Consider the following 27113-nt stretch of genomic DNA (forward strand, 5'->3'; position numbering starts at 1 on the left):
TTACATGCTGTGAAGATGTAAAATTTGTAGCTCAAGAATAGTAGATGTATGAATAATTAAATCGATACTTCTTCTCGTTTGGAAAAATTTGACATGAGAAATAGAGAAATTAGTGAAAATCGTGAAAGTATAATTCTGTTTCAAGCCCTCGCGTATTTTCAACGTTTTCTCGCCTGTAGATTTCTAACTATTTCATTCTTGCGATCTCGCAAACTTCTTGAATTATTTCTCTTATGCTCGCACGAGTGGATTTCGTGCGTCTAATGCGCGTTAAGCATTTTGCAATAAATGAAAGCAGCGTCACTTTCACTCGCCATAATTAAGAATAATTAATCCGCCATTTTTCCCCCCCATCTTCGTCATCGTCAAGTGGGATAAATCTGTCACGCAGGTATTCCGGAAGAGGAGAGCGGTTCCGAACGCTGCGAGTCGGCAAAGTCAAGCAAGCACCAGCAGAGAACGACGCCGAGCTCCATCCAGGCAGGCTCGGTCGCGAAGTCGCGCAAATCTCAACGATGCACCGGATGTCCCGGCTGCAGCGAGTCTCCCCGACAGCTTCCTGCTCTTCCTGTTCCCGACTTGCCCAGCCACGGTGAGAGCAAGGTGCGCGCCTGGTTGGAAGACGTGCGACCGCCGCAGCGTCGCTGGAGAGACGCCGAGGACACGCGCAAGAACTTCCAAGAGAACGCCCGGACGTTTGCTAAAAATCTCGAGTACCTGAAGGAGCTGGCCAGACGCGACTTTGTCGACGGGGACGACCGCGCGAGTCTGGTCGGTAAGTCGGTGTCGTCGTGGAAGGACAATCCGCCGATGCTGAGGACCTTCCAGAACATCGCCGCCAGGAGCGAGATTCTGGAGAACGCCGACCGTCACAGCGTGTCCAGGCGGTCGACCAGATCCATGTTCGAGGGATCCGAGTACGATCGTCACGGTAAGCGGGCGAACGGCAGAACGTTCCAATTCGCCGCTGGTGACGACGCGATAAACGCGAAGGTACGCAAAGCCATCGAGAATTCCTTCATCAAGCAGATGGAGGAAAACGCGGCCATGGAGAATGGAACGAAGGGGAGCGCGAAGGACGACAGGAACAGCAAGAGCGAGGACGAGTCCGCCAAGACGGAGAGGTCGTCCAGCAACACGGAGGAATCGGAGAAATCGCGATGCCAGCAACCGCCGCAGGGTAATCCGGCGCCGAAGAGATCGAGGAAGTCGAAGGCAGCGCCGTGCGCGCCGTCGTTGAAGAAGAAGGAACTCCCGGATATGATCAACGAGTTACCCGGCGCGAAAAACACCGCCAAGCGCATTATGGACGCGGTGATACGCGAGATGGTGGACGTGAAGGCATTGGACCACCATCACGCCAGATCGTCCGATCGTATCATAACGATCGGCGACTACGAGGTGGACAGTCTGGAACGTTCCAAGTGTAGCCGAAAGTCCTCGACGTCGCCGGATCAGTCGTCGACGGACAATCAATCGAGCCCGGCTTTGTCCACGGCGCTGCCGATGGACGAGGAGCTGACGATGCAGAACGCAGTGATCAACACGCGAACCGGCGAGATGACGATGTCGAAGCTCAGCAATCAGATCCTCGCGAGGAATTGCTACAACAGTCTGCCAGAGCTGATCAGCAGCCAGCGATCGGAGACGTACTCGCTGGTGAGCGAGGTTTACGTCAACGACGGCTACGCCAGTCCGGCCTGCAGCGACGATAGCGGCCCGGAGATCCAATACGAGCCGGAGAATCCGGGCCATCTGACCATCAAGGTTCAGGATTCGCCAGAGAATTACGTAAAGCTCGACGAGTCCGAGTACGAGCCCGACACCTTGGACCGAAAGCCGATGAAGCTGCGGATCAACGACGACACGCAATACGACCGCAGGGAGATCGTCAACGAGGTTTACGTGGATTCCTTGGAGCGGCCGGCTCAGATCCTACTCAGGAGCAGGGGCAGCTTCCGCGACGAGAACTCCACGCTGCAACGCGGTCACGGCAGTCTACGAGAGATATACGAAGCGAGGATCAAGTCGAGCCTGAAGGACCAGCATTTAACGAACGGCCACGACGTCGAGTGCCAGGTGAACGGCGAGTCCGACGGCACCCTCTCGTGGAAGAAGTGCAGGTACCTGACGCCGGACAGCAGGCAGGCCAAGAGACAACGACAGCCGCACAATCAGCCGGACGTGGTGCCGTTACCGCCCACGGAGGAGGAGATCTATCAACGGCCGAAACCACCGCGACGCGTCGAGGACGCGAGGCTGCCGCCGTTATCTCCGTCAAAAAACGCCTGGGACGGGAGTCCTGTCGAAGCGGGTGACCCTACGGCCAGCAACGGCGCTCCTGTCCCGAAGGCTGACGGATATCATGTAGGGGACCAAACCTGCCTCTGCGCGTCGCAGACTCAGGTCGACGTCGCGACGAGGTCCAAGTACGAGGTTTACAACGAGGAGCGTCGCGAGAACGTCGTTCCTTTCGCGGAAGCGACGTTCTTCAACGAGAGGATAGGTGAGTGCACCGTGACGAACCGCTGCAGGGACTGCCCGTGCGAGACGCGGATCGAGATCGAAGTTCCCGAGGATAGGTATAACTTGTACCATGGGCACGTGGTTGGTTCCTCTAAGGAGGAGGTCTCGGTGCGAAACGGAACGAAAGTGACGCGAGAGAAACGATCCGTCTCGAGTTTCTCTCATCACAGAGGCTCCGCGAGAAGTTCGAAGCCGCGAAGCTCGTGGAGCGTCGATCATTGTCACGAGGACGAGAGCAGGCTCCTCGACAACGGCAGGGCGCAAAGCTGCGCCAGCAGGACGAAGCAGCTGATGAAAGGCCTCTCGAAGAGCTGCGATTCCGGCTTTCCGAGCGTGCTGCCCTTGATGGACAATCGGCGCGGTCATGCGAAGGTCGAGGACAGCGGCTACCTCAGCAGCACCGACAGCAACGGCTCGCGCAAGCGGCTGCTGAAGCACGAGGTCAGCAGCGTGTCCGAGGAGACCGACGAGACCGAGTCGGTATGCGACGGCGCCAGCGAGAGCGGCGCCGAGAGCGTCGGCACCGACAGCGTGTTCTTCGGCAACTTTCGCCGGATTTCGGAGATCTCCAAGAGCGCCGATTCCGGCGTGGATCTGGGAACGAGGAATTCGATGTATCAACCGTTGTTTGGCACGAGAAACGAGACGACGGTGGTTCTGGAAAGAGGGAATTTCAGCGCCAGCGACAGCGAAACCGAGAGTCTCGTCACTGTATTGCCGCCCTGTGGCGGTCAGTGTAACAAGTTGATATCGTAAACGGCACCGAAGAAATTTAATCGGGCTGAAGGGTTCGTTTCAAAGTCTAGTCTAACATTTTTAATTTTTTAATTTCGTGAATTTTTTTCAATTTCAAATCCTAAAATTTTAATATTTCTAATACATAAAATACATCGTTGTAGAAATATTTTCATGATATTTTTTTGTTTTTTAACTGCGTTATTCAGGAAAAAACGTAAAACGTTGAACTTGTCGGATTTTTGATGAAACAATTATTACTTATATACGGATACTATCTATAAAAAGTAGTTACAATAGATTTTAATCTAAATAAAATAAGGAACTTTACTTGATATTTTATTTAAAACTTTCGTAATACTATATTTAAAACTTTACTTAATACTTTACTTAAAACTTTTTTAATACACTTTTTGTAACACTTTTTAGTCCGTACATTTATCATTATCATTTTCTACCATTTCTAACAGGAATTAGACAATTTTTGTATGATTCTTGCTTATAGATACACTAAGGACAAGTTTTTTTATACAATACAATACAAGTTATCCAATTTTTGATATAATTTTTGATGTCCAATGAATGTCATGAACAATATTGTTATCTGATTATAATTAAAAATTTTCTTGGACTTGATTTTCGAAATGGATTTGATTTTTGAAATCAATCCTAGATAAACTCTTCATGAACTGTTTATATCAATAAAATCTATGCTATATGTAGGGCAACGCAAAAGATTTTGGTGCCGATATTTCAATTAAATGAAGGTGTTGAAGTAAGAAAGATAACATTACAATTATTTATAACTCAAACGCAAAATATGCAAAGTTAGGTTGTATAAAAATAACTTCAACGCAGAAGTATAAAATAATAATTATTTTTTTATTACGAATAATTTTAAGAATAATATCGTGATATTTATCGTAAATGTAAATTTTTTACCGTAAAAATATTAAATCGTAAAAAATCAAAACAATTTTTTGTTAAAATTGTTTCTGTTTTTATTAATATATTTCCTGTCAATTTAAAAATTTATATTGTAGCAATATTAAGATGCAATTTAACAATTTTTTTAGAGAGTAAGTAGAAATCAAAAAACGATCTGCCATCGTATTAGATAGTATCAAATTTATATCGAATCTAATATCAATAAGATAATAGCATCTGTGCTATTAAATTTTGGAAGATAAATCTCAAAGAATTCAAATTCGAGAATAAAAAATTTTAATAAAGTGAAACGTCTGATAAGTTTTAAGGCCAGTATAGAAAAAAGTTAAATTTTTATAGTAAAGTTAATTTACAACTTTATTATAAAATGGATAACTTATACCAATACGATAGTTTCATAAGAATTATAATTAAATGCAAAGCGCCATGCGTGCTTAAAAGTTCATTAAGCGGGTAAATGATGATGTTCTCTTTGCTCAGTATACAACAATTAAGAGACTTCCTTGCATTAAATATTTTTTTATATTATTATATCTCTAAGCTAAAGTATATATCAAAGTCCATAATATTTATAACTAGATGCATGTATCTAGATTATTACTATTATTATTACTGAATAATAGTTTTCAATATTAATTTGAAAATAATTTAAAGAAATATGTATATAAAGAAACTTTTATAACTATTGCTCATATTCGTAAAATACTTTTCTATAAATTATATATATATATATATAATATCTATTTATTTATATTTATTATTTTTTATTAATCAACTATTAAACACAAGACACGTGGAATAAGTTCATGGAGAAAGTGATAATGTTTTTATCGTCAATGAATAAAAACGCTTATTTACGGATTGTTGCTTAATTGATTGTAATGAATGCGATCGAAATTATCGTAGTTGCTGCAATCGAAACGATGTACGAATACATTATCGGCCGGAAGTGCAATATTAGTCCGTAATATAAAAAAAAAACTGCACTAATCATAAATTAAGTAAATAACAGGCACGATAAGTTGGACGTGATAGAATAGGATTATTATAACAAAATAAATATAAAAGCAAGTTTCTACGGGAGTAACGACAACGCAAAGAAAAAATAATTAATTACTCATAAAGATATTATTTTTTACTATAAATTATTTTAAGCATTGTTTTTCTGGGAGATATTTAAAGAATAAGAGAATTATATACATATATTTCATGTAAGTAAAAAATAATGATATCTTACCAAAAGATATTAATATCTTATATATTTTCCTGATATAATTATAGATTATGACAATGATTGTGTTACTGTTCCCTTTATTTTCAAATGTTTTTTATTATTGTCTTTAAGAAATAGTCCAGAGTATAGCTAAGAATATTTTGCCGTTTCTTATTAATAGTTAATTAATATGCAGGAATGATATAACGTATAATATTAATATAAAAACTAATATATATGCAACATAATTTATAAATTTAAGATATTTTTATAATTTTGTTTCGCAAACAAATTCTTGAAGTTTATTTATCGTTATTACTCCCTATGATTTTGCATAAACAAAAAATATTTTTTTTAACGAAATAATATATTTTTACATGTTATTAATATTATTTTGTTTATAAGAGTTTTATATATTTATTATTTAATAATTATTTTAAATTAATTTATATTTACATTTATCTTTTAAAAATTGTTATAACTTTAGAAGCGCACGCTTCCATGTACCTGCCAAATGTAAATATTCGAAATAGATCTTAATATATACTGTTAATTGTATTTACATATCCTATTTAATATTATTTTGCGATATTTTGTTTTAATATACATATATTTTATAGAATGTTTTTTGAAGTAATATAATATACAGATATAAATATGCCGTTCCGATCATAAAGATTCTCGCAAGCATCTGAACAAGAAATGAATACATTATTAATTTATTAATTTATTTATTTAATGTTAAATCCGCTTTAATTTATCATATAATAATTATTATAATATAATAAAAATGATAATGAGACAGAGAGTATATTATTTATTATCATATTACAATTTCTAAATTTCAAGTTACTTTTTATAGATTATTAATGATATTGTCTTTATATCAATTTATCAGCGATTATTATATTTTATAAAGATTTTTAAATCGAAATTATATGTTGTTGTTCAAATGCTTGCAAAGTGATCGCAACGTAGCATAAGAAATTATGGGAACAAATTCTTTTAATTACTCGGCCATTCGGTATGAGTAAGTTGGTTTGGTGTCGGTAGGTTTCGGGTACGTCAAGAGAACGTTTCGCACAAGATAAAATTGCATATCAAAGAGATTCGAGAGCTACATATTTATTAATGAAATATGAATTATATGAATAATCCCAATTTTTTACAGCGTGATAAAACATTGTTGAGTATCTTGTATCGTTTAATTGAAGCGACGTTGTTGTCCTAATTATGGAAAACATTACATTGTGATTGTACATATATGTATGTAACAAATATTCTTACTATTTTATAAAAAAAATTGTTAACGGGAAAGATGCAGATTTAATACGTATTTTACTCCCACAAACATTCTACATCCTTCCTTTTACAAAATTAAAGCTATCAATCGTATAATTATTTTTAATGTCGTACATGATTCTCTAATTTGCAATTGTAATTCTTGAAATTTTCATATCATTTCTCATCCCTATATTCTCTTGATATTTCATTTATTCGACAGTTTCTGCAATTTTAATTTTTCTGAAAAATAAACTAGATTAATCACGAAAAAAAGAGTACAAAATGTAAAATGTGCGAAAAGGACATATATATATTGACAAAAAAATATACAAAAAATATTTTTTATTAAGTATATAATTTATTTTTTATCTTATCTCTTAACTTTATCGTATATTTTTGCGTAAAGATATAAATTCATATACGCAAATAATTATTTTCTCTAGCATACAAATACAATCTGTACAAATATACATATAACAGGTACATAACAATAAGAATAAATCATAAGTAATTCTACATCGATCGAAATGGTGTCACAGTTTTAAGATTATTATTATGTACATTTATTGTATTGTATATATCTAAGATAAAGAGATTTTATTTAAATTTTCTATGGATTTAGAAGATACTCTTAGAATCTTTGAAAGAGTTTCAAGTAATTTATCTTTGTACTCAAATACTTGTTTTGAATTATTACATTCGGCAAATCCTTGTATCTCCAATGCATAATGCACTAGAGACCACATAATGTCTCTAAATTCCAAAATTACATTAGCAGTTCTAGAAAAAAAATAGAAATTTTAGCAAATATATAATATTGATAAAAAGAAAAGAAAATAGATAAATACTTACTCTTTGTCACAAGTAAATCTTAACTTATGTCGTGCATTAAGTTCAATTTCAATTTTTCTGCCATCATCCAACTGAAAGTTGAAGAATACATTATGGACTATATAATGTTGCCTATCTTACATGCTATGTTTAATCACAAAATCATTTAATTACTTCATGAAATTGAGTTTCTCCTTGATTAAAAAGTAATACTGTTAGAGGTGATATCATGCTTGCTTCACGAATTACCGTACAACGCCTTATATCGCAATGCGAGGCGTTAAAATATGTTAAGAAAGAACTCGGCCAATCTTTTCGATTATAATTAACACTTTCCCCTGAAATAACAGCTTTAGCACGGCCACTGTAAGAATGAAATAACAAATAAAACTGTTTTAAATCGCATTTAAATTAAATCTAAATAGTTAGAATTTATGCTTACATTCGAAGTTCGTTGACACCCTTTCTCATAATTCCATTTTTAAATCCCATATTTTTATGTTCCATCAATTGCTGCGTTGCAGAATATAATACAGCTCGTATTAATTCATTGTTATCTTCATATTTATTTATATCAACATCAGATGTATTATAATCGTAATATGCAATATCTTTGGGCAACATGCGACAATGTATCAAGTTCAGAATAAATTTATTTCGTATTTCTGCAAAATTGTGATTTCACTCAGTTTAAAAAGAAAAGAAGAGTAGATTGACAAAATGAAGAATTCGATTTGGATAAATTCAAATAGCAATCAACAAAATAATTTATAATATATTATATTTACCATTCAATATTCGCATTCTGGTTGGCCGAAGCATCTTTTCTTTACAAAATTTCCCTAATAAACGTGGATTTGTTTCGTTGTGCACAAACCATTGTTTAAACAGCCATGCTATTGCGTTATGATCGCTGGCTGGATGATATAATTTTTTATTTTCCCTGATTACTTGCTTCTGGTTCAACACATTATAAAACATATTATCTTCACTAGAGAAAACGCTGGCTATCGTTACAACAGGATGTATGCAGCTATTATTAAAACGAAAAGATTTATTAATAAAAATTTATTAATAAAAAAATAATCGATGATGGCCCTTACAAATGAGCTTAATGATATTATTTGAACTCACTTAAAGATGGAAGAATATACCAATGCTTTACTGAATTTGGGATGCGTTGGAAATAGCGCTATTCGTTTACCCAAAGTCGTGAGATTCTCTTCATCATCTATAATTCCGAGATTTACTAAATTTTTTATTGCTTTCCGTATCGCAATTGGAGTAGGCGGTTCCAATAGACCACCCAGAAATTTTTCTGCTTTCTCGTCCGTATATGTTTTAGTATCAAGAATTAATTTTTCCAATGAACTGCATAACACTTCCGGTAATGGATGTGCCTTTAATTTCTCGTATTCTTTTTTTGTGATTAAATGATAACTTTCACCAGCCTGAACTCGTCCAGCTCTTCCTTTTCTATATAAAAATTAATTATCATAATGTAAAATCATATTTTTAAAATATTATTAATTTCAAAATAGTATTGGAACAATTTTTTAAATATTTACTTCTTCTTTCTTCACATGTGAATAACAATATAGTTTTATTACAGCAATAAAAATAATTTATTCTCAATAATTACCTTTGTAGTATATTCGCCCGAGAGACCCACTGATTACTTATACAGGGTAAATCTTTGTCTTTATCCCATTGCGATTCCTTTCGTATAGCAGAATCTATAACATAGACCACATCACTAACCGTAATGCCCGTCTCAGCGATATCCGTAGCCAAAATAACTTTTCGCATGTCCGCGGGTGTAGGTTGAAAGATTTTGCGTTGATCATAGTGCGATACTTTGGAATGCATCGGCACAATCAAATACCTGTTAGAATACAATGACGTGTCTTCGAGCATACTCTGCACGTTCATAATTTCATTCCATCCTGGTAAGAAGCACAAAATAGCACCGGGCGGCTTTTGCGCTGAGATCCATTTTATAAGCTGTACTATTTTTTCGTAATCAACCATAAGTTTGTCGGTCTCAATTTCGTAACGAGTATGCATTGATCTATATACTTTGTGCTTATGAATATTTGGTAGATGCTCGATATCCTCCATGAAATGCATTTTTACAGGATACAGCCTACCAGGTATTCGTACAGTGGGACAATTGAAATATTGTTGGAACATATGTGCATTTATGGTCGCCGACATGATCAGCACCTTTAAATTAGGATTTTTTTCCAGGAGTCTCTTGAGTAAAATCATCAGCATATCAGTCTCAATCGAGCGTTCGTGCGCCTCGTCCAAAATGACGTGTGAACATCCTTCTAAATTCGTATTGCTCTGCAATTTTCTCAGTAGAATACCAGTAGTGCAAAAAACTATCGCGCCAAGTTCCTTCGGCAATGACTGTTCTAATCTCACTTGAAAACCCACAACGTCCCCTACACTTTCATTTCTTTCGTTCGCGACGCGATCTGCCAGAGAGATCGCCGAGATTCTTCGTGGCTGCGATACCAATATATTACAATCAGTAGCGTTCCCATTTCGTACGAAAGAATCTAATATAAATTGAGGGACCTGGGTAGTTTTACCACAGCCTGTATCGCCTTCTATTAATAGAACTCGATTGTTCTCCAACTTAGAGAGAATTTCTTCTCTGAAATAAATAATATAAAGTAAATAATATAAATAAGTAATAAAAATAGATCTATTTCTATTTATTATTGTTTGAAAAGCAGGTTAAATATGTGCACGTAAATATAAAAATAAACAATTTTTCATACTTAAACTCGTGAATTGGTAGAATGATAGCGTTGTCGGTATGTCTTTCCAACAATCTGTTCTTCAAAGTTTTATTGCGAAGATAAATATTTGTGTCAACATTTTCACCAAGTACTGGATGGCCAGACATAGGTAGATTTAGTAGATTGTAAACATTGGAAGTATTTTCCATTAAACCATGTATTTCCTAAGTATTGCATGCATTATTAAAACAATCAAATATAGTCATACACAAGTCAATTTTATATCAAAAATAATAATTTAAAATCTTACCGTGTTGTAAGTTTCAATTAAATTTGTCATATTTTTTAAAATGTCAGGAGAAATACTTAATTCAACAGGTTTTAATTGAATATTTCTTAACTCCGTTTGAGTATAAATAATTGGTTTGCCGTTTTTCAATTTGCCATTCATTTCTAACCACTGCAAGCACTTCCAAGATGCAGTTTTTGTAGCTAGTATTTTGCTTCTACCAATTTCCTTGAAAGACTTATTTTCTGGCCATTTGACTGTCAAAGTTGTTTCCCAGAAGTTAGATCTATTTATTTTAATGCTCCTAATATTTTCCGTAAAAACTGCTTGATTTTTAAGTTCATGAGCCACAATTGCATAAATAGATGATAAAGAATTCTTTGGTTGCTGGTATAAGCGTTCTATTCCTGTAATTTTTAATAATTTTATTTATTAAATAAGTTGATAAAAATCGAAGTAAATTGTATAATTACATATTATAATTACATGATGAATTTATTTCTTTGTATATTATACTGATTGTTTTAGAAAAGAAAAAAAGAAAAAAACATTCTCTATTTACAAGAATCAACATGGATTTATCAAGACGAACATAAAATTTAATATATATAAATAATAAGTAATATATTTAATATATATAAAAAATAAGTTTTGCACTGCATTCCAATTAAACTGCATTACAAATTAAAATTAGAAATTAAATTAGAAAAAAATTTTTTCTAATTTAATTTCTTTTTACTAGATCATGAAAAATACTCTCATAACATAAAAAAAATTATACATCTAACATAAAAAAAAGTTATACTTCTCAAAGTTGTAGATTCCTTGTTAAATCGATGAAGTTTATCATGTTCTTCTACAAATTCGTCAAGGTTTTGCTGTTGAAATTTTCATTAAAATTAATAATCATTCTTATCTTCATTAATCATATATCATATACATATATACATATATATATATATAATGCTTACCTCTGTTAATTTTCCTAGTCTTGCATTTTCTTGTAAAACTTTTTTAATTTTCATATTTTCATATTCAAAGTCTTTTACCTACAATATTGATAATGATAATAAAATAAAATAAAATCTCTTAAATGGAATAACTTCAAATTATTTATATAGTTATTTTTCTAAATGTACCTCAGATGAATGTTTTTTGTCTTTCACGGAAACACAATATTGTAATACTGTATGGACACGCAAGTTCTTGCTTATATTTTGATATAAATGTGATACACGCCATTGCTGAAGCCTAAACAAGATTATCATTATAAATAGAAATATATACATAACTGAATTATAAATAAATACAGATATAGGAATATAATTGTTTTAAAAATTGTTGAATTATATCGTGTCAATTAAATTTTACTAATAGCTATTAAAAAAGTATCTTTTATTCTTAATAGTTAAAGTATCAAGATTCTGTTAGATTTTATTTATTTAATAAATGATTATCCATATAGCCCATTCTTTATATACATATATATATATATATATATGGCAAAGTGATTGTTTAAAATTTCTAAAGATAGAGTTTGTAATATTAATATTTATAGTCTCATATATATATATATATATATATATATATATATATATATATAAAACTATAAATTAATATTACAAACTATACAAATGTTATATATAATTAAATTATACTATAATATACATTAGCAAAACAATCAAAGCTGAAGAATGTACAGCCGTCAAACTGAATATCATGCATCAATGTTATATTATATACCAGATATACGATGATCTTCGCCCAGAAAATATAAGAAATGGTCCTGACATTTTTTCTTCCTGTATAAATACTTTATCTTGTATATATATGGGATATTTCTGAAACAGAATATATTTCTAGAATACATGAAAGATTCTCAGAAGAAAGTCCTTCGGTAAATTTTCTAAAAATAGTATCGTAAATTAATAACAGCGACAGTCCACATCAGATGGATCAAGTCGATTCACGTGGTCGAAATCACAAAACTTGTTTGCACGTTTAAGGTTAGGGATATTTACTCATGCAATAAAAATCGATGGAATAATTTCCAATGTCTGTGACAATACTACGTCATGATATAAAAAATAATATCGTCGAGATATACTCATTCAGATCAAATGATCAAGGAGTGCTGTTTTTCTTTTAAATGCACCGGTTTTTTCACTGTCCTAATCCAACGTTCGAATGATGCTCTCGTAATAGAAATTACGTGAGATATAACAATGTACAATGTGTCGCGTAAAAACACAACCCGATTGTGGTATCAGATCAAGAAACTTGCTGTCTGTAAAAATAACAACTAATATATTCTATCAAAAATAAAAAATGCTCTACTAATTGACAAATAAAATTTCGCGTGTAACGCAAACTCGCATTTTACGCGATATATCCCGATTTTCCAATTTTAATGAAAGTTATTATTGACGCAGCGTTTCGTGTCACCCGATATATAACGACGATGGTGTTAGGTCAGGTCAGGTCGTCAGATTAGGTTAGATACATCGTGGAGTGATTCAACCCTTCGCTGACTCCGCACGAGCGGCAGTCGCGTAAAAATTTCAGTATTACGAAGACATACCTTCAACTGTCACAAGTTCATTTCGAAATTACATCATGCGTGATTTCGGCGTGAACGCGTGAGTGCAAAGTAAAAGGAACGTGGAGCGTTCGTCTTGCGATAACGCGGTTATGTCGCACGTAAGATTCATGTTAATCAGCCAGCGGTGACATTCGAGAATCTTCAGACAGAAAATCGGAAGAAATGTCATTCGAAAAGTCATCCGAAAAGCCATGTCGCGCCTGCATGGACTTCCGGACGTGGGCGAAACGTCAAAAGGAGGTCTATAATTCGGAGAAGGTGAATTGACAGTTTGTAAAATCAAGGGTTTAGATACAATGAAAAGATAAGGAACACGCAAAAAATAAAAATTTTGAAATTAAAAATAGAGAACTAAATTTTGATAGATAAGAATTCGATAATAACATAAGATATTCTTTTATTGGTTGAAGGTAGTTTTTTTTAATTTTCTTTATATTTAATTTCTTTCTTCTTTAATTCCATTCATTGTGTCTGAGCCTTAATGCGAATTTTCATCAATTTCAATCTTGATTTAACATATTTTTTATATTTTTTTTAATTCTAGGATTTAAAAAAATAAAGAATAAGTTAAATTAAGATTAAAGTTAAAGAGATTTATTAGTGATTATCAATTTAATCACTATTACTCAATTGTCAGATATTACATCATCAGATGTAATCATTATTCTCTTTTTTTCATTCACTGCTTCTAAGAGTTGTATCATTGATGATAACATTGCTGTAATTTATTATCAGGGATTACAGAAGAAGCAGGACCAGGCACCAATTACTAGAAATAGTGGTACTCGAGAGTGTCCCTTAGATAAAGATGAGTTAGGTTCGAAGACTTGGGCTTTTTTACATACCATGGCGGCATATTATCCAAATAACCCGAGCCAGCAACAAAAAGCTGACATGAACAGCTTCTTTCACACATTTTCCAGATTTTATCCTTGTAACGCATGTGCGGAAGACATGCAAGAGCAGCTGCGGCATTTACCACCAGAGACTAGTTCACAAGAAAAACTGACTCAGTGGCTGTGCCGAATTCATAACGAAGTTAATAAGAAGCTCGGGAAACCAGAATTTGATTGTAAATTAGTGAATCAAAGGTGGAGGGACGGTTGGCAGGATGGCTCTTGTGATTGATAAATAGATAATAATAGTTTCAGAATGTATAATGGGACCTGAATACAAATATGAATTATTGTAAATAATTATAAATCTTTTCATTAAACATTCTGCTACTCTTATATTCTTTTCTATTAAGTAGATTATAACTTGAATTTATCCTTTATCTTTTTCTTAAAAAAGAAAAAAAATAAATCAAGATTAAAATTAATCAACATAAGTTGAAATGAGTATATTAAGATTATATATATATATATATATATATATAAATAAAATTGATGATATATATGCACTTGAAAAGCTTTCCAAGTTGAACTTTTTGCTGGAAAGCTATAGAATAAATTTGCTATAAATAAAAAACAAAACTCTGAAATTACATAATGCACTTTATTATAAATATTTTTGTGACAAAAGATGAGAGAAGGATCGTATAAATTCAAAACTACTCACATATAAATTTTTGCCCATGACAATTCAGTATTATCAATGTTATGTCATTACCTAAATTTCCACTTCGCTAGGTGTAATGCAAAAATGTTGCTCATTGTTGCATTGCGCCATGTATAGTAAAAAAATATACTAATATTACAAAAGTTTTATTTTTTTCAGTAGCCACTTATTATTTTGCTTCGATAGCTACTTCAGTAATGGTGCATTCCACCAGTGGTTGCACGTTCCTATTTTGCTATTGTTCCTTTTCTATCTACGCTTATTGTGATTGATTGAAGTAAGCTGGTGTCCGTGTGATAGTAAATGCGGTAACTGCAGTTCGAGGACCAGGCTCATAACTGTGATCCTGTCCGTGACCTATAGGCACAACTTGAAATGTCCTAATGTGGAATGGAAAACGTTTATTGTTCACAGATGGTCGAGTTACATATAAAAACATTATATGACCCAAGAAGACAATAAAAAGGGAACTTCCTTTAGCCACGCTTTCTCTCACCCATTCGTCCACAAATATAGTATTGATTAGTATCTGTAGAAATAAAAAAATAAAAAAGATGCTTCGTTTCTGCAGAATATTTATCAAATATTAAAAATATATTTCAAACAAGATAATAATTCTTAGTACATCTGTTTCGGTTTACCGTTATCGGGTGAAAGAGAAACCACACTGATCCCAAGAGAAGCAGCGAAGCGTAGAAATGGAGCTTTGTATTTAATTTCCTGATTGTCTTGAAACAACGAAGGACAAACACGAACCACGCGATCAATTTGAGCGCTATTAGTGCATAGCCTGGTGGCGATTCATAAATGTATAACACCAATCCGGGATCGAATTGCTCAATCTGATATCCGTATAATGACATTTGAAAAAGAGCGACAATACTGGTAAACACTATAAGCCATCGGACTTGTGATGACGTAAGGACACTTTTGGTAACCGTGTAGCCGAGGGCGAGCAGCAGCATGAGTACCGTGTACAATGTCTCGGAGCATGCTTCAGAGAGCTGGCCCAGCAGGTAAGAGTCTATCGCTGGCACTCCTCTCAGGCCAAGATTAACGTAGCTGTAGAGCTCGCACGATACTCCTAATAATTGACATAGCAGGGAGGCTATGAACAGTTTGTAGGATATATGCAGCAGCCTTCTGGAGCGCAATTGCAACGCTATGTGGAAACTGACGGCGACTAATACCATGTATATGCAGACGATTGGTATCAGCAACGGCAGTATGTCTAGAACCGAAAACGGATATACAATTAAGGAATGCTACTCTGAGACACGGCAACTGTCGTGAAAGTCAAATTACTTGCAGAATTCGTCCGCGGAAAAGTGTTCCTTCCAGAACGAGCCGGGCGGCGCATTGGTCAACGATATCCAATAAGTGACATTCAGGCCTTTCTTGGAAGAACAGTCGGCTAAAGCTATGAACCACCATCTCGGCCGTGCCGAGATGAATCTCCTCTGACTGTCGCATCGAACTGTACCGTCGTCGCCCTCCACGCATCCCGAAAAGGGCTCCGACGTGTTCAATGGTATTATTTGACCATATTTGATATTGAGAATACTCTGTTTCTCCCAGCACGTCTTATTGGTAGGATAAATAGTGGGCCATTGATGCGGCGCATCGTAGTACAGCAAGATGTTCAGCTCGCTTTCTTCACCCCCTAATTCAAAATGATACCGAAAGGTACCGCTCTCCGTTAGAAAACAAAATCTTGCCACGAATGCCCAGTTCTGAAAGATTGGCGGAATCAGACATTCGTTAAGTGTCATCGGTTCTTTATCTCATATAACAAACGAGTGAGAATTTATTGTTTTTACTGAAAAAAAGTAATAATGTGAAGCGGTTTCTGCATCAGTCGATACTATTGTTATATTTAATACATCAATTGCGAAGATATTGCGCAATAAAACTATAAAAATCTTTTCTATACTGCCCAGTAAAAAATTTTCCATATATAGCTATATATAGAATATGTCTACATATAAAAATATATAATTACGTATAATTTTTTATATAATTGTATATTTTTTATTTATGACGCCTAGATATATAAATTATATATCTAGATGTAGAAAATTTTTTACCGGGTTTTTTCGTTGCTGCATTTAAACGAAAAGAAAATATTCCTTCGGGGAAATAGTTCAATTTTAAAGATTAATATTGTCATATTCATTTAATCCATTTCATTTTTCGTCAGCAGGCGAGAGCCCGCTTTTGCTTATGCGTCGCGCAATAATAATATCGACGCAGGAGCCGCACGGGACGGATCGAACTCCCACTGAAATCACTTCGTGATTTCTGTTTAGCGTTCGGCAAAATCGATCCCGCCTTGGTGTAATTACTTCGCTTGTTGTCAAGTTGCCCTGGAGTATCCTGGCATCGGCGTGTCGCACCAGCGGCAGATGCGCGATTGAGAAGAGGAGCAGCAGAAAGCCCAGCTTCACCGAGTTCCGCGACGCTCGTGCGACGGTTCCTCCGCACATAACTACCGCGATCGCTACGGGCGCATACTGTCAGCGGTCGAGCGACCACTTTTGATCAATATTTCCCGGTGCCATGACTTGTATATCGATCTGATTATTAGCATGAAACGGGCCGGCATTCGTGAAATCGCGTTGCTGCACGAAAGAAAGAGAAAAAGAAAAAAAAAAGAGGACGTTTATATAGGAAATTTCGCGTTACCGTTTAGATTTATTTCTCCGCGTGCTCTTTTCCTTTGCTTTTTCTGTTTCCTCTTTCTTCTTTGATGCTCGAAGATGTATGTTTCGTCAATTTTGATTACGACAAATGTAATTAAAATAATAGTATAGGTAAAAAGAGGCGAGACTTTGTTTTATCATTCCGATTGTTATCTTGCGTTTTCTTCCGCGCTTTCTATGAGAAACCTCAATGAGAACATTGCATAAATATTAGGTTTTAAGGCAACGAAGAGGAAGGAAAAATGTCAGCTTATCTGCTAAAGAATGTGGATAAAACGAAAAGGAATATTTTTGAATCAAGTGTGTACGCTAATTGCTCGCGTGTCCCTGACATTTACATGCAATTCGCTTGCGCGCCATGTAGTATGCATGTGCAATGCGTCGTTTTCTCGCCAGTTGATCGAATCGATTATTTGCGAGGCAACGACGAGTGATAACAAGTAACTCGCTTTAACATAACACATTACTTTATTATCTTTTAAAAAAGAAAAGTGGATTTTTTTATATAAGCTGCCTAATTTATCGCATTTATATTTTTATGTAAAAGAAAAAGAATGTAATGAGTATATATATATATATATATATATATATATATATATATATAAAGGAATATATATATATATATATATATAAATATATATAAAGGAATATATATATATATATATATATATATTCCTTTTTATATTTATATATATATATATATATTCCTTTTTCTTTTACTTTTTAAAAAGAAAGAGTAGTCATGGTTGTCACTCATTAAATGGTTCACAATAAAAGACAAAAAAAATACCCAATTGTAACGAAACGTTGGACCGTTTTATTAATAAACTAAGTTAAAATTGAAAAATGTACGTTTGCGCACCGTCTACAGCACTGATATGATATGATACAAATTAATAAATAAATATTAAATAAAATGTTAAATGAAATTTTGCGAATATAGTATAGTATAGTAATTTACAATATCATTTTAAATTGATATTTTAATAACATCCTATGAACCCCACGAACATAAATTTTTGATCGCAGTAATATTCTAAAAACTTTTTCATAATATTCCGCAGATTAGCACGGACACCAACCAGAATGATATTTTATCGGCATTGTCAGAAAATAGAAGTGGCTAATTAATTCTAAGATGCTTAAATAGAGCTTGGCGCTAGTGGTCGACGGTCCCATGAAAAAGATCCATGGTGGCCGCTCTCATACTTCTCTCTGGGTTAATTGATAATCGACAAGTGGTAATGAAGAATACTGTGCTTTCATTTTTAGTTTCCAGTTACATGTGGATCGGATTCACGTGTTTATTCGTATAGTGGGGTTAGGATCCAGACATGGTCGCGAAAATCAACAAACAAAATGCGAGAGGCTTTAAAAGTAAGTCATTGCTGCATCTATAAAAATGCTTATATTCTGAATTACATTTCAACGTAATTATTTTGAATTACAGCGTTGTGGATTCGCTTCGACGCGGATAGCTCCGACAAGCACCAGCTATTCTTCAAGGAGCACTCCGTGAGAAATCAGGAGCCTGAATATCCTAAGAATCAAACCCTCTTTGTATTGAATGTACCGCCGTATGCAACCGTCGACTGCCTAAAACATGAATTTGCTAAACTCTGTGGAAGTGTACGATCAGTTACATTTTCAAATGCAAAAGGTTTCAAAAATGCATATGTCGTTTTCAAGAAGGAATCCTCCTTGGACAAGGCAATGGAGCTCTCGAAGGAATGTGTAATTACATTGAACAATAACGAAAATGTATGCTGCACAGGACTGGAAAGTAAGTCACATTCATAGAAATGATTTCTTTCCACCAGTCCACTTTTATTTTGTTTGTCACAGTTTGTTTTTAATTATCTAAACAGAATGGTGTAAGGAATATAATGATGCCTTATGCGATGAACAATTGTTAAAAAAGGAGATAGAGGAATATGTGGCTTCCTATGACAAACAAGTAAAGGGTCGAATCGCGCAAGAGAAAGCTGCAAAAGAAGATGATGAAGGTTGGGTGACTGTAACAAGTGGAAAGAAAAGAGGACAATTTGCTCCATCCAGAAAGGAATCGACCATTGGCAAAGTACAACAGAAAGAGGAGCAACGCAAAAAGAAAAAGCAATTACTTAATTTCTATACATTTCAAATTCGTGAAACTAAAAAGCAGAGTAAGTTTAATTCTGCATTAAAAGATTCTTCATGATACAATTCTTTTTTTCATAATCATGCTTGATATATGTGATTTTGCTTGTAGATCTGGCGGAGTTACGAAAAAAATTTGAACTAGACAAAAAGAGACTGCAGGAATTAAAACAGAAACGGACATTTAAGCCATTTTAGGTATGTCAATCATGTGAATTAATATATAATTATTAAAACTATTGAAAACTGTTATTAGGTTTATTTAATTTTTTATAAAATAGATGTATAGTTATTTCATGGATGTATTTTTTTATTATGTACAAATAATGATAAATGAATGAGCTAGAATATCGACGATCAACAAATTATATTGTCATTCTCGTCATTGTTGCCACAATGTCCTTGTCTCAAGCTGCTTTAATTGCATAAGTTTGCAATGTCCATTCTATCAAAAAGTGTTGATACGACAGTGGTTGCAGAAGAGCTAACAATTCCTCTGTAAACATCGAGAATGTCTTATGTAGAATATAGTGTTATTTTATAAATATATACAAGTAGAGATACATACGTTTGTTTCCATAAATACAGTTTGCAGACATAGCCGCACTAACAGCTTGCGCAAGTCGTTCCATTGCTAGATCGCGCGAGGTCGCATCAATGTTCGGACGATTTTGTAGGTTTGCCGTCAATAAACGCGTAGTAGATGCCAAATGTTGCGCCGAGATCGCGTGCTTATTGCTACCGCTGTTATTTAATCGAAGGACTGAATCCATGAGTAACTGTTGAACTTTTGAATAAAATTTTTGCGACTCTTCTTGAGTCTCTGTATTTTCCATGATGTCATGACGTAAAGGACTCAATATACACCATCTGCAGATGAAAGAATATTGCACTTTGTGACACTTTCAGTTATTTTGTGCAATGTTATGCTAACGGGAAATAACCTGAACAATCCTGCTATCGGCGTTATCGGAGTCATCGGAATACCGCCAGTAGGTAACGCTGGATTGTCCATGAGTGGTGTCAATAATAAACCCGCATTTTCGTCTATCCACTCGCCTACTAATCTGAGCAGTTCAGTAGGTGGATCTTTATCTTCGTAAACTTCACCTATTGCTGTCAGTAGATTGGCAGTGAAATGTGGCGCTAATACGGGCAATTGTTTTAATTTATCAATGGATTTCGGAGTAAGCACTAAGTAGTCATTGAGCACGTGTCTTGCCAGTCCCACGCTCTGTGGTGAGGTGGAGCCCAACTGCTGCATCCAAATTCCAGCAGCATTTAGAACTGCTTTGTTTTCCGTAGCGATTGCCAATGATACCAGGTTACCTAGGGTCTTATATCTGGGACTGTCCGCTGGAAAGAGCGATAAGAAGAGAGCATTGCGTACCGCAGGACTACCACCTGGACTTTGGAAGAAGTCACTCATGATCTCAATCAGTTGCAACTCTTGTATCGCCATGGTCATGTTGCGTTTCTTCCGCCTTTCTATTTCTCCAAAGACAAACTCCGATATCAAATCCATTTGTAGATCTACTTGCTTGCCAGGCCTGCAGCAGAGTACCTCTTGAACAAGCAATAAATAAAATTTAACAATTGTTTTAAGAGAAAAAAGATCGTGATATTTAGATATAACTTAAATATTTAAAGATTTTTTAATCGCATAATCAAGCAGTGAAATACATCTATATATTTCAGTTGTAGAATGCAAAGAACATAGCTAATGTCCATTTCGATGCATGTTAATCTCGGTTTAATAAACCCTTTATCTTTTTTCTACTTCATAAAATTAAAAGAAGATAAAAAAACAAAGTTAAATTGAAAGTAAAGTTAATACTACTTGGTAGAGATAAACACGAGATGGACCATCATCGAGATAACCTGTATCATTCATACCTATTTTACATAGAGCTTCTCTGGCGCAGTAGGGAAAATCCATTTTCCTGAGGGCTTGTTTTACATCATTCCCGGACATTGCAACGTGGACGCAATCGTTGTGTCGTTTACTACAAAGAGAACCATTCGATTTTCGGCTTCGGCGGTTCGACGTCGCGTTTGACAGCAATCATGTGCATGCAATCGTGTAGATGTATATATGTAGATGTATATAAAATGAAGTAGGATGGAGAATAGTAAGTGCGCGCCATCTAGACATGCCACCATCGGCCGCCGGCTGTCAGCGTTAGGCGGCGCAGCGCTGCCGGTGGGCCTCGCCGCCCAGTGGCGCCACCAGCGAGTAGGTTGCGAAGCGCATTATTAGTCAAAACAATCCGCCGAATTGGTGATCTATTTTTAGGTCGCGCCCACCGTAGCCCACGGTGCTACGCCGTTTTTCCCCGCAGGCCCGGAAAAAAAGTTCGCGCGGCCGGTGCCCTTCCGCGACGCCGTCTTGCACCCGTGATAAGGTTCAACGACCCCCCCACCGCGAGTGTGACAGGCCAGGGAGCCGTGCGGCCGCACGCGCGGGGCCGGCCATGTTTATACCATAGTGAGAAATTTTCGAGCCGTGCGCCGACCGATCAGCCGCCGTGAGCCACGAGCGGGACTATCATCTCCACGTGCGCCGTGGAAGCGCGAGATCCCCGCCCGCGCGATACCAGTCGTGTGTCCCAGGAGGCCGTGCAGGACCGGCAACGCAGCGTCAGTGCGGAGAGCGACGATGGAGTCCTCCGACAGGGGTAAGTCCGCTTAAGGATGCGAGACCGCGTGTGAGAAATATAGCGGCAATATTGTGCATCTGACACGGATCGTACGATGCCCCCCAGGGGGGCAATGGCAGTGTCAGGGTCGAAACAGAACTAGTTCAGTGACCGCATTCGCATTACGACGAGACCGCGCGTGGCCCATCGCGTCACGACGCCCGGGACGACGAACGCCCGCCGGTTTGACGGCCGCGAGACCCGGCCGTCGAGGTCGCGCGGCGGACCGTCGACCGTTCGCTCGGGACCTTTCGTGAAAATCGCCACCACGATCGAATCTATGTCACGCGGCGCGCTTTTGGCCGCGACTGTACCAACGCGTCGTCCTCCTTCTCTTTCTCCTTCTCTATACCTCTTCCCTTCCCTTTCCTTTTCTTCCATTCCATTCCATTCCTTTCCTTTCCTTTCCTCTCCTCTCCTCTCCTCTCCTCTCCTCTCCTCTCCTCTCCTCTCCTCTCTTCTCCTCTCCTCTCCTCTCCTCTCTTCTTCTCTCCTCTCCTCTCCTCTCGTCTCCTCTTCTCTTCTCTCCTCTTCCCTCCTCTCTTCTCCTCTCCTCTCCCTCTGCCTCTCGCGCCTCCCCCGCATTCGCTCCGTCTCGCTCGCGCACCCAGTCTGCGTGCAACGAGGACGGAGAGAGCGCGAGCGCGCACGTTACGCCTTTGGGGCATCATCCTGGAGCGCGGATCGCTCACGGGCACGTGGTAGAACGAGCGCCACCGACACGAGAAATCTGAGATCCACATGATCCGCCCGCGCGCTCCATCCTCGCCGGATCTCCTCTCGCCTGCAGCGAGAAAGCGACGTGATTATACTTCCCCCATTCGCCCGCACGCGCGCGCGCGCAAGAGAGAGAGAGAGGCCCCCCCCCTCTCGAGTAACTCGTGAGAGTACGACTGGCACGGGCGTTCCGCGTTGCGCAACGCCGTAACTGCGTGTCTTTAACCTACATAGGGTGGCCCGGCGTGCGCGGAGAACACCGCGCGCCGGCGAATCGGAGTCACGGTGTCGTTTGACAACGCGCGACACGAGCTGCACACACGTGAGAATTATTATCGCCTGACTGAGTCTTCCCCGGCCGAGGCGCACCGCGTCCCATCCCGCCTCCCTTCGGTTGTACCGCCTCGCTCCCCCCTCGCGCCCCGTCTACTCTCGTCACTGTACGCCGCGTCGCCTCGCGTCGCGACGTGGCGACACCTGCCGACCGCTCGTGCGCGCCCTACCTCAAGTCACCGCGAATTAACCCTCTCGCGTCGTCGCCGTTCAACCCTCCCTCGGTGCGCACCGCAGGTCCTTCGATCATGACTCGAAGCTGAGAAAATTTTGTCACCTTCTGACTGGTGGAGGAACATTTCGCGGGGGAAAACGACCGCAAGGTTAGAACGAATGATTTTATATTGTCCCGTCATTTGGAAACTCCCCTTCGTATGATTAAGTGGATACCGAGACGCATCTCTTGTAGATTATTACGAGCACTTATCTATTCGGCGTTTGAATAATGTATTGTTATTGTTGCGAGCCGAATTATACTGGAATTTAATTGTCGGATTATTTAAGTATAAGCGAAGCACTAAAATAAATTAGCACTGTGAGGTGTTAATACGGAAAAAATAATTTTGCTGAAATATCTATAAATTTGACCAGATATGGATCTATAAATATATAGGTATAGATATAGATCTAAAAATAATTTTTTAAATCATCAAACTAATTATGAAAGACTCTTAAGCACGATGATAAAACTGCAAAAGATTTCTACCAACCAATTTGCATATTTTGTATAATTATTTTGATCCAACAAAATTATTTTTAGATGTCTGATAAAACTTGTGTTCTTTCCAGAGAAATAAAATTTAAGTTTAAAATTTTTAATTTTTATAACTAATTTGACAGAATATCTACTCCTGGGAAAAGTCTGGAAAATTTGGAATTTTTGTCATTCTTGAAAATTAAAAAAATACCATAGAATTTTATTGTAACTCAAGAAATTTTTTGAAATTTTATATTTAAATTTAAATTTTGTCTTTTTTGGACAATTTTCGACAAAAATTTTCGACAATTTTGCTTTTATTTTGCAAGTTGTATAAATATTAAATAATTCATGATTAAAAGACATTAAAAAAAACACACGATAAAATAAATTTATTTTAAAGTTGCATTTAAAAATTATTTTAATTTACTTAGAATTTTGAACAAGTAGTTGGGAAATCCAGAAATTTTTAGAGAATTTTACATTTAAATAAACACTCAGAGTATTTTACATAATTATTTTGATAGCCCAACAAAATTATTTTTAGCTATATGTCTGGCTAAATTTTTAAATACTTCAGCAAAATTGTTTTTTTCGTGAAGAGGAATAAAATTTTGCTTGGATAAACAAAACTAATTTTCAACCGATATATTCAAAAATAAATGTAGAGTCGACCGAATAATTCACGCATTTAAAAAATCAATATTTCGTTACCTTAATAATTTGAATTATCCTCGACTATTAGTATCAGCGTTCGAGGAATTTGATATTTCATTGCATGACGATTGATTGCCAATCAATTTCAACAATTTCGTCGCAGCGCGAGGGAATGCACGTTTTGTATGATTGATTCGTTTCATATCGCTCAAATTGCTCATTACCCTCGTAATTTATATCGATTGTCTCGACACAATAAACCTAATATGATTTAAATCCATATACGCGAGTAATAAATAAGCTTCGCAAAATCCAAAGTGGAAGTCAAACTGATCAGTTTGGATAAATTTTTTTTATTTTGTTATCGAAACACGCGATTAGTCTAATTACATCGAGTTTCTCTACTTTTTACTTCACGGAGTTGATCTCCCCTATGAGACTCAGATATCATAATCTTCGCGTGGGCGAGAGAAAGAGAGAGAGGAGGAGAGGGGGACAGAGAAGGGGAGAGACAGAGAGAGAGAGAGAGAGAGAGAGAGAGGAAGCGTGATAAGGCCACGAACGTGTGTTCGCGGGAGCATCTCGTTTCTAAGTTTGGCGCGGTGGATGCGGCGTGCGACCCAACCGACGACCTTTCTGCATTCATTCCGGTCTCCGCGAGATCACGGCCGCGACTCCTCGCCTCGTTCCCTCCCTCTCGCTGCTCTTTTCTTCGCATACCTCGCCGTTGCCTTGCCGTTGCTTTCCTCTCGCTTTTCAAGACATCGCGCCCGAGCGCGGCGATCCGTCTTGCGGGATAATCCGCGATCACATTTAGTCCTCTTTCTCGTATTTGTAAATTTTAATACGCGACTAACGTCCTCTTCCTACGAATGTAGATTAACTTTAATCTTGGTTTAACTTTCTTTTCGTCTTTTTTTTTTTTAGCTCGAAGGAGATTAAAATTAATGCACATTAATGAACATGGACAGAAACCTCGTCGGAGAGACTAAGAAAGAAAAAAAAAATCATCACTTTCAAATACGTAAAAAAAAATGTGTTTTTGAAATATCTGTCCGGGATATTATTAAGTGTGTCGAGTCAAGGGACGAAGGAAGGGAAAAGATCTTATATTCAATTTCAAAGAAAATTCCAAACCGATGATCGTGCGGGTATGAGAGTTATTTTTGAAAAAGTAGAAGCGGTTCAGATGAGATGAAAATAAAGTTCACATTTCGAAGGAAAAAAGGGACGATAGGGAAAGATGGAAAAAAGCGTATGCAGACATAAAAGTATATCTTTAAATTTTCTGACCTGCTGATCGTCTGGCGATCTAAATGGTGATGAAATTTCGGGATTCCTTTGTCCTAAAGTTCTGTAGGCTATGCGTTCCAACATCGCCCTTTATCTTTCATTTTTAATCCGTGTACACCATCCACGTGGCGTTTTGTTCTTTTTCGCGAGCTTCTCTCTTTCTTTCTCTCTCTCTCTTTCTCTCTCTCTCTCCTCTCTCTGTTGATCTCTTCCTCGTTATATAAGTCCAAGGACGAGCCACGCTACGTGTTCCTCTCTCTCCACCTTCATCACCCTCTCTCTTTCCTCTTCTTCTCGTTCTTTTGCTCTCTTCGTCCTTCTTCAATCTCCCTTTCCCTCTCTCGCTCTTTCTCGCTTCCTCTCGTTCGCAACGCTGTCCTCCTGCACCATGCACCGTATCAGACGATGCCTTATACGCTGCTCCTGTTATTCTTCTAGCTTCCATCCTCCTTCTTGCTTAGTTCAGGGTCTTCCAAAGCGAGCATCGCGATGTCCGAAGAGAGGGAGAGAGAGAGAAAGGAAGAACCAACACAGCAGGCGCGACGCGAAATCTCAAAGTGCAACAAGGTTTCTCTGCCGTTTTACCGCAGGCTATCCTAGACTTCTTGGCTATACCCGGTGTCCCGAACGCACCGAGCCATTTTTCATTTTCTCAAAAATTCGTGTCGCGTATTCTTCAGGTAAAGAAACCGAACGACAAAAATTATTCATCATTTCCTTTTGTGTTTCTTAACAAATTTACGGATACCACAAAAAACGCTATGCGTTTTTTACCCATCGTTCAAATCTATTCTTTCTTTCTTTCCGGTAACGTTTATATTTGGACTTCGACGAACAAAGTCGATTGGCCGAACATCTGCCAGCGTCATCTCGGTTGCGCTGAGCCGTAGGGCCCAGTACGCATCCTTCCTAGAAACAGCGTGCGTTGATGATAATCTTAGGGAAGGGCTTATCGTGAGAAAAATCTTGCAAGGAAAGGTAAGGAAACGTCGCGATTGTGACGTGACGCGGAAGGTGTGCTCTCGCGACTTGCTATTTTCATCGTTTTCCGCGCGCGCGTCATCCGCAAGATTGCGAAGACGGAAAAATATCCGGCGAATGGCCGTCCGGCCGTCGTTAGCCGTCATTAAGGCGG

General features: G+C 37.4%; 7 protein-coding genes across 12 annotated transcripts in view; 4 read left to right on the forward strand and 3 right to left on the reverse strand.

Moving 5' to 3' along the window:
• sha (shavenoid) overlaps positions 1-7002 on the forward strand; it is an 82200-nt gene extending 75198 nt beyond the window's left edge. For all 3 annotated transcript variants that reach the window (XM_011643092.3, XM_089072435.1, XM_089072436.1), the window contains one exon: positions 392-7002. In XM_011643092.3, coding sequence (XP_011641394.3) covers positions 392-3282 — 2891 coding nt within the window. In that variant the 3' untranslated portion in view covers positions 3283-7002. The remainder of the gene's footprint in view (positions 1-391) is intronic.
• A 42-nt stretch (positions 7003-7044) lies between these two features.
• On the reverse strand, positions 7045-12819 carry LOC105429921 (ATP-dependent RNA helicase DHX30). 2 transcript variants are annotated; one of them, XM_089072438.1, is made up of 14 exons: positions 12687-12819; positions 12323-12420; positions 11719-11830; positions 11551-11628; positions 11385-11457; positions 10601-10986; positions 10330-10514; positions 9180-10202; positions 8672-9013; positions 8326-8570; positions 7980-8202; positions 7712-7901; positions 7559-7629; positions 7045-7486 (listed from the first exon to the last, which is right to left on the reverse strand). In XM_089072438.1, the coding sequence occupies exons 2-14, from the start codon at positions 12370-12372 to the stop codon at positions 7288-7290; spliced, it is 3177 nt and encodes a 1058-aa protein (XP_088928564.1). In that variant the 5' UTR covers positions 12373-12420; positions 12687-12819; the 3' UTR covers positions 7045-7287. The 2 variants fall into 2 exon arrangements, with proteins under 2 accessions (XP_088928564.1, XP_088928563.1); XM_089072437.1 differs by having other exon boundaries at positions 12601-12803.
• Positions 12820-13048: 229 nt separating this feature from the next.
• On the forward strand, positions 13049-14413 carry Alr (Evr1_Alr domain-containing protein Alr). Its single transcript, XM_011643091.3, has 2 exons — positions 13049-13439; positions 13917-14413. Exons 1-2 carry the CDS (start codon positions 13344-13346, stop codon positions 14307-14309), a joined length of 489 nt encoding a protein of 162 aa, XP_011641393.2. The 5' UTR covers positions 13049-13343; the 3' UTR covers positions 14310-14413.
• Positions 14414-14660: 247 nt separating this feature from the next.
• LOC105429870 (transmembrane protein 145) lies at positions 14661-17241 on the reverse strand. The gene is made up of 4 exons (XM_011643090.3): positions 17087-17241; positions 16051-16474; positions 15383-15972; positions 14661-15270 (listed from the first exon to the last, which is right to left on the reverse strand). The coding sequence occupies exons 1-4, from the start codon at positions 17225-17227 to the stop codon at positions 15001-15003; spliced, it is 1425 nt and encodes a 474-aa protein (XP_011641392.3). The 5' UTR covers positions 17228-17241; the 3' UTR covers positions 14661-15000.
• Positions 17242-18508: 1267 nt separating this feature from the next.
• On the forward strand, positions 18509-19947 carry LOC105429865 (ribosomal RNA-processing protein 7 homolog A). The gene is made up of 4 exons (XM_011643082.3): positions 18509-18820; positions 18894-19226; positions 19312-19608; positions 19695-19947. The coding sequence occupies exons 1-4, from the start codon at positions 18778-18780 to the stop codon at positions 19778-19780; spliced, it is 759 nt and encodes a 252-aa protein (XP_011641384.2). The 5' UTR covers positions 18509-18777; the 3' UTR covers positions 19781-19947.
• LOC105429866 (integrator complex subunit 15) lies at positions 19872-25997 on the reverse strand. The gene is made up of 5 exons (XM_011643083.3): positions 25979-25997; positions 21479-21588; positions 20527-21148; positions 20151-20452; positions 19872-20078 (listed from the first exon to the last, which is right to left on the reverse strand). The coding sequence occupies exons 2-5, from the start codon at positions 21555-21557 to the stop codon at positions 19990-19992; spliced, it is 1092 nt and encodes a 363-aa protein (XP_011641385.2). The 5' UTR covers positions 21558-21588; positions 25979-25997; the 3' UTR covers positions 19872-19989.
• usp (retinoid X receptor ultraspiracle) overlaps positions 21854-27113 on the forward strand; it is a 77819-nt gene continuing 72559 nt past the window's right edge. Inside the window, exon 1 of one of the 3 annotated variants that reach the window (XM_089072444.1) lies at positions 21854-22260. In XM_089072444.1, the coding sequence (XP_088928570.1) occupies positions 22242-22260 (19 nt within the window). In that variant the 5' untranslated portion in view covers positions 21854-22241. The remainder of the gene's footprint in view (positions 22261-27113) is intronic. The other 2 variants (XM_089072443.1, XM_011643088.3) reach the window with 2 other exon arrangements.

The sequence above is a fragment of the Pogonomyrmex barbatus genome, unplaced genomic scaffold, assembly GCF_055798465.1.
Source record: "Pogonomyrmex barbatus isolate J1 unplaced genomic scaffold, ASM5579846v1 scaffold13, whole genome shotgun sequence".
In the NCBI taxonomy this organism is placed as follows: domain Eukaryota; kingdom Metazoa; phylum Arthropoda; class Insecta; order Hymenoptera; family Formicidae; genus Pogonomyrmex; species Pogonomyrmex barbatus.